The following is a 6,800-nucleotide window of genomic DNA, read 5'->3' on the forward strand; positions in this document are numbered from 1 at the left end:
AAGCCTGAACGCACCAATAGACATGAACAACGACAAACTATCTTGAACCACTATGTATAATCTTTGGTTGAACTTCAAAAGCACAGCTGTTGTAAATTACACCAGAACTGGAACCTCATGTTTACAACCAGTCTCCTCACAACTTCAGTCCACCAGACCGCCGGGGGGTAGCCTATTCCAGAAAGGAGGTTTAACAAACAATGAGATCAAACTTAACCTCTGGGTTGTCTGAACCTGTGACGACTAATGGCACGCAGGCTATAAATAGCACAATTCACGTCACTTCATGTGCATGTTATTATTCTTACTAGTGTAAACTCTCTCCCTCACAGCAGGCCCATGGACCCACAATTGTGTTTTTCCCCACTTTATTTTCTCTCACTCTGTCTTTCTCCCTCTCTCTGTCTCTCTCTCTCTTCATCTCATCTCTGGTTCTTTTACTCCATTAAAAATGGACGAGTCAGTAGTTGGCATATTGTTAGCGCCCTCGTGTGGTTGAACTTCAAAAGCACAGCTGTTGTAAATTACACCAGAACTGGAACCTCATGTTATTAATGACCAGTCTTCTCACAACTTCAGTCCACCAGACCGCCTGGTCGGACTCAGCACACCTGATAGCCAGCAGTGTGGTGCAGATGTTGACACTGGGGAGATACATGCTTGTGAAACAGATACATCTACTGAGGCTTCTAGATCAGTGTTTCCCAAACTTTTTTTCTGGGGACCCACTTTTTAAAAATGACAGACCATCGCGACCCATCTCACTTCAGATCTAACATGCAACCTGCATGCAATCATATTGTTTTAGGCCACAGGTTCTCAAACTTTTCTTGGGGGTATTCTTGCATGCTACGCAGTCGTCACTCTTCAGCATATAAGCTGTTCCTATATTTCTAAAGAGAGATGTTGTAGGCTACGTTGCTAGCCTATTTGTGGAGGTTTCTTTATTTGGAAAGTTGAATGCGCATTTTCCTCTGGAGAACGTTTGTTTGTAAGCCGTATACCAAGACTGTGACAAGCTTTGTTGTAAAAATGTGAAATGAATATAAGAACAAGAGGCTTTTGCAATAGTCAAAAGATAATGCGCCTTTATTGTAGCCTAGTAGAGTTTGCGAGGTGGAAAACGAGAGGAAAGTGTTTAAAATGTCCATTTAAATAGTAGGCTAATATAATGCACTGTTGAGCGTTTTAAATCCGAAATAATAAGGAATGTGAGGAGGTTGCTATTAACTTTAACGAGTGCATCTACAATTGAAACTACAGTGTATCTACATTCTATGACGCAAATTGAATAGCCATGTCCGGTATACGGATGTCTGCTTTAGTTGACTAGATTTTAATCGGTCAAATTGAAGAGCTGGAGTCCGTTAATGTTCGTGCAAATAGGCTGATTCATGTCCCTTGCATTTTGCAACTGCGAGGTCCATGGCAGGCACCACACAGAAATGTTTCATTTTGCGAGTGAAATGTCCACGCTGTCCCCTCTGCGACGCGTTCGCCCCCCAGTTTCAGAAATGCAAAATTGCACAGAGGGACGTGATTGTGGTAAACAAACTATATCCTAATAGAAAACTGATAGCTTTCCTGCAAAATGGAATAAGTTAGGCCTATTAGACAACATAAATTGTGCTGTCGACTCAAATAAAATCTCCTGCGACCCACCCGTGGGGCGCGACCCAGTCTTTGGGAAACACTGTTCTATATTATACGTCTCAGATGAAACGTAAAGCAAAAATGGCCACATATAGACAGACAGAGAGAAAGAGAGGGAGAGAGAGAGATATTGCTGCATCGTTAGATAAATAATACAGGGTTAGTTGCGTAAGAATACTACCCCCCTTCTCCCTGCAAATTGTTATGACGTCTCTCACTTTCTCTCCTACATCTATCCCATCTCTCATACTATAGTGTAAACTCTCTCCCTCACAGGACCATGGACCCACTTTTTTTTTTTTTTATCTGATTTTCTCTCAGTCTCTCTGTCTCTCTGTCCATCTTTTTTTCTTATCCTCTCTGACTAAACACACATCTACCCCTCCATCGCTGTGTCCATCTGCTGTCTTCCTCTCTCTCCCTCTCTCCCCTCTCTCTCTCCCCCCTCTCTCCCCTCCCTCTCTCTCTCCCTCTCTCCTATACTAATTCCCTACTCACATGTTTGGCAGAGGGCAGAGCTGTGTCTGGAACTGTGAGAGACAGATTAACTCTTAGCATCAGCGCTGCTACCACTGTAACCTCACCAATCGCCTGGCAGCAGCCATGACAATGTAGAGTACTCTTCTATTGAGAGCAATTACTGTATGCTCCTCTACTGTGTATGATTTTTGTGTTGCAGATATTTATGTTGGAATTATAATGTGAGAAAAGTTTAGTGTTTGTATGGTAGCACTGACGATAAGAATGAAAAGGATAATCACAACCAACAGCAACATTTCTCATTTTTGTTTTAAGGCTGGTCATCTCATTTCTCATTTCGTCTCATGTTCTCTCTGATCTCTTGACTTTTAAAAGGTTTTGATATCAGATCACTTTAACATAATGGAATCGTTTATTCCACTGCAATATTTACAGTTGCAACAGTACATTCAGGGATGGTAGGCAAACCAGACAGTTCTTTCAGACAATGATGAACATACAAATACAAATATGCTTACTACACATAACCACGCATGCATACATACATACACACATACTGCCAAACATACACACACACACACTCACAACCTCAACAACCGCACAAACACATAAATATAATTGACCAACACAAATAATCCAAAAGAGATATTAAAAGAAATATTCATTCTTAATGAAAACATGTCTAATGCTACGTCTCTCTGTGTTTTAGAATGGATAGTTCAGTTGGAGGGCTGAGGGCACACGCATTATACAAACAGCAGGGAGGGACACAAGTAAGGGCAGAGAGACTTTTCCAGATGCAGGTTGCTCCAAGGCAAACCATAAGCTACTGTAATGACACATTCTCCTCTCTATATGCAGAAGCAGTGCTTAAGGGATAAAGATCTGGGTGTGAGGTGTCTGCAGGTGTCTTTGCAACTAGGTTAGACAACTGACTAGAGTGGGTACAGTACACACATTATGTGCATGTATATGATGTGTGCAAAAGAAGGAGTTGATTTTGGAATTCTGGACTACATCCTGGTGTGCTTTGTCATGTTGGCTGCTATTGTTTGAGCAGTGTGCGTTTAACAATGGTGTTGAGCTTTGCGTTGAGGGTTAGAACTTCGGTTCAAAGTCAGGATAGGAAGATATGTTTTGGGGGTTGCGTCTGCATCCTCATCAGATGTGCTTTGACCTGGCATTTGGCAGATGGGGCCAAGATTAGAATTAGAACTACCATTGATGCTCAGGGTAAATTGTAGTGTCGGCGGCTGTGTTTGGGGCCAGCGTTTAGCGGACGGGAAGCTTGAGGGCGGCGTCCACTTCCTCCTCAGGCTGCAGTGTGTGCCACTGAGCCACAGGACGCCTGGGGTTGGCCAGCATGTCTGACCAGTGGCGGAGACCAACGCCAGTGGCGCCGTAACCAATCCAGCACTTCCCGATGGCGTCATTGCTGCCCAGCTTGTCGTAGTCATAAACGGTGATGATCACCTGGAGTTTCTGTGTGATTGAGGAGAGGAGAGTGAGAGAGTCACTTGGGAGTGTGTCACCATTAGAGGCACAGAAGAGATCTACAGCTACCTATCATCAGAACATCACTGCTGTATCAACGATAATATGTTTGGACAGTACCTGTATTTGGGCAAATGGGATTTCAAAGCTGAAACTTTCATTGAAGTATGGGTTTAAGGTCTTCTCTTTCACAGTGGTCTTCTTCTTCTTAACACGTTTGCCATTGTGCTGCAGCACGAGTTTCACAAACGGATCTGTGAAAAAAGATAGGGAAATGGATGAGGCCTGATTTGTTTGCCACAAGCAGCCATTCTAACATACCTATAACCCACGATGTAACCTTGAGCGTTATTATCTTAATCTTAAGGATTGGATCTTAAGGATTGTAATTGGCAGAATGTGTATTTCAGTGAGTGAGTCTACCATTACGTAACTGCCAGAATGGCTGTCACATGACACATCACACTGCTGAGAGTGTTGTGTGAGAGGACGTGGGTACCTGACAAGCCACCAACGTCCATCTTCTTCAGGTTCTTGGCTTCCATCACACAGACAGTCAGTTTACCGGATGTAGGCACATAACGCAGTGAGATACAGATGTCCCCCAGCTTCTCTTCCTATCACAAAAAAAAACAGAAAGTAATTTATTAATACTATCACATGAACCATAAACAAACATGAATGGAAATATTAAATAAATACTAAATATGAAGGTTTGGATGCTTCTGAGCAGATTTTCTACCTCTTCTTTCTCTCCTCCATCCAAATCCCTCCATTCGTGGATTGGCTGACCCAGGTCAATGCTGTTCATGGCGATCTTAATCTCTCCAATCACATCATGCTTGCCAAAGCGGTCAAAGTCAAAGACCGCCAGCACCAGGGTCTGACCGGCCAGGTCATTAAAGGGGATCTGTGAGAACCACAATATGACTTTAGACATCTCATGAGAAATACATTCTCTGGAAACAACTACAACAATAACAAAACAACAACAACAACAAGAGTAGCAATAGAGGGCTGACTTAGTGGAGTGAGGTAGAGATTGGAAATCATGATAACCTGGGAGGTAGTGAAATGTAAAGAGGTAGGCAGAGGAGAAAACACAAGGGTGAAGAGAGTGAGTGGATAGGAGAGACTGGGCAGAGAAGTGAAGAAGAGAAGGTCTAACAACGAGTGAAATAAAGAGAGAAGGAGAAAGAGGTAACAACACAGACCTTGAATTTGAAGGTCTCGTTGAACACAGGGCTCAGGTTCTTGCGTTGTACTTTGGTTTCAAACTTCTTCTTCTTGTCAGGGAGCATGTAGACTTTGACATAGGGGTCTGAGGTGCCACCCATGTCCATGGCAGGCAAGTTCTCTGCCTGCAGGATGCCCACAACGAGCTGCCCACAGAAAACAGACAGAAGTCAATCAGTCCACTGGACACATGGAGCCACCATATCCAGAATCCAAATCCACTTTTTTCCCCCAATGGAGACTTCCACGAAAACCCACCACAGGCACACATCTTAACACACATGTTCCCGTACGTACCTCGTTGTCATTGAAGTTGTAGTCCAGTGAATACTCAAGTTTGCCATAGAACTCCTTCTCCCCCTCCTCTCCCTCTTTCTTCTCCTCCTGAAGAACAGATTTTAAAACCACATCATACAGTTATTATCTCCCCCCCCTTTCTCTCTAGTTCTTAGATTCATCATGGCTTTCTGTCTGCATTTTCTAGCCCCCCCTTACCTCCCCTTCGCCTTCATTCTCTTTCTTCACCCGTCTGCGTCCACCACCCTTTCTCTCTCGGACTTTCTTCCCTTTCTTTTTCCCTCCCAAACACTTCTTATAGACGCAAAAGGCGCAGCAGCCCACCAGGGCCAGCACCACCACCACTATGGCCCCGATGGCCCACATGGGCACTGAGAGAGAGAGAGAGAAAGAAAGGGGTCAACAAACACGTAAAGTAGTCAGTAGTTTATGGACAGAGGGTTCCTTCAGCTCAAGTCTACAATTTGAAATGGCAGTCTACAGCTGAACATGACTAGAGAGTTGAGCACTAGTGGAGAGGGAAGGTGGTTAGAGGTATGAACAATCAAGTTGAATTTAATCTCATCTAATCTAATAAATGGGTGGACTTGGTGACAAAAATGAATGATCCACTTACAGTTGAGCTTATGGTCTGGTATGAGACAACAGGTTGAGATGGAATGGGAGAGAGAAAATGTTCCATAGTGTTAAAGTTAGCATGTATGCGGTAAGGACTTTCTGTCACAACCTAAAATCAACTGGGAAGACTGACTGAAAGGTACTGATGGAATAGTTGTCAGTGATTTAACATCCTGCAGAAATGCAATGAGGCATCTCAAGGTGTTTGTGACTATCAGGTCATAGAGCTGTGTGTTTATGGAAAAATAGTTTTTGTTGGGTTGTGTTGGGTTGGTTAGGGTATGTCTCAGGGTATCCTATCTTGTAGTTGCCAATTGCTAGGCCTGCCTTGCTACTGTATGCAATGTGTGTGTATACATTTGTATGCATATGAGAGAAAACAACCCCAAACAACCCCAAACAAAGTGTGTGATGGGGTTTACTCACTAGGAAGGTGGTCCAGCTCATTGAAGAACTTGTTCTTCATGTTCAGGAAGTTGTGGCTGGATTTGTGGACAGGCGGCGGTGGGGGCGGAGGGGGCGGGGCTTCCTCCTCCGGTTCCGCCGCACGCCGCGTCCGCTGCTGCAGGCTGACCAGTCGCATCGTGGCAGCTGGAGGGGACAGTTCACATAAGGAGCTTGTCTACTTTATATATCATCTCTAATTTAGATTAAAGTAACACAATGTAGGAATTCCCTTTTTCATCAATGTTCCCATTTAGCGCTAAGGGGGTACCTAATTAATCTAAAACGGCAAAAAGGGTCATGGACCTGCATCAACAATATTGCATAGTGCCATTACCTTCAGGTAAAATAACTACATTGTGTTGCTTTAAGGTTACATTTCCCTTCTGAAAATGCAATTAAATGACTTTTGTAAACTATTGTAAGCACACAGAGGCAAACTAATCTGATGTTGTGAGGTTTCATTAATCGTCTCAGTAAATCCTTAGTTTCTCCACATTTCATCTCTGCTCTTTGCTCTAATACTCTCTTGGCCAACTGTTCGACTCCTCTAGTTTCCTTTGTGTGTCAGTGATGAA

General features: G+C 43.6%; 1 protein-coding gene across 1 annotated transcript; it reads right to left on the reverse strand.

The window, feature by feature from the left end:
* Window positions 1–2,833: 2,833 nt before the first annotated feature.
* syt5a (synaptotagmin Va) lies at window positions 2,834–6,361 on the reverse strand. The gene is made up of 9 exons (XM_076266828.1): window positions 6,205–6,361; window positions 5,777–5,791; window positions 5,359–5,531; window positions 5,161–5,247; window positions 4,842–5,009; window positions 4,370–4,537; window positions 4,127–4,244; window positions 3,748–3,881; window positions 2,834–3,615 (listed from the first exon to the last, which is right to left on the reverse strand). The coding sequence occupies exons 1-9, from the start codon at window positions 6,359–6,361 to the stop codon at window positions 3,406–3,408; spliced, it is 1,230 nt and encodes a 409-aa protein (XP_076122943.1). The 3' UTR covers window positions 2,834–3,405.
* Between the last annotated feature and the right edge of the window lie 439 nt (window positions 6,362–6,800).

The sequence above is a fragment of the Alosa pseudoharengus genome, unplaced genomic scaffold (genome assembly GCF_046254945.1).
Source record: "Alosa pseudoharengus isolate Yale_2024_CS ecotype anadromous, Long Island Sound unplaced genomic scaffold, YU_APseudo_1.1 YU_APseudo_1.1_scf_4, whole genome shotgun sequence".
NCBI classification, from domain to species: domain Eukaryota; kingdom Metazoa; phylum Chordata; class Actinopteri; order Clupeiformes; family Clupeidae; genus Alosa; species Alosa pseudoharengus.

Bases quoted from the DNA above. Each gene is read 5' to 3' on its own strand.
- syt5a (XM_076266828.1), bottom strand. From the start codon at position 6,361: ATGCGACTGGTCAGCCTGCAGCAGCGGACGCGGCGTGCGGCGGAACCG. The intron at 5,248-5,358 runs GTAAGGGGGGGC...TCTGTTCTTCAG, and splicing joins AGAATGAAGGCGAAGGGGAG to GAGGAGAAGAAAGAGGGAGA. The intron at 3,882-4,126 runs GTACCCACGTCC...CTTTTTTCACAG, and splicing joins GGACGTTGGTGGCTTGTCAG to ATCCGTTTGTGAAACTCGTG.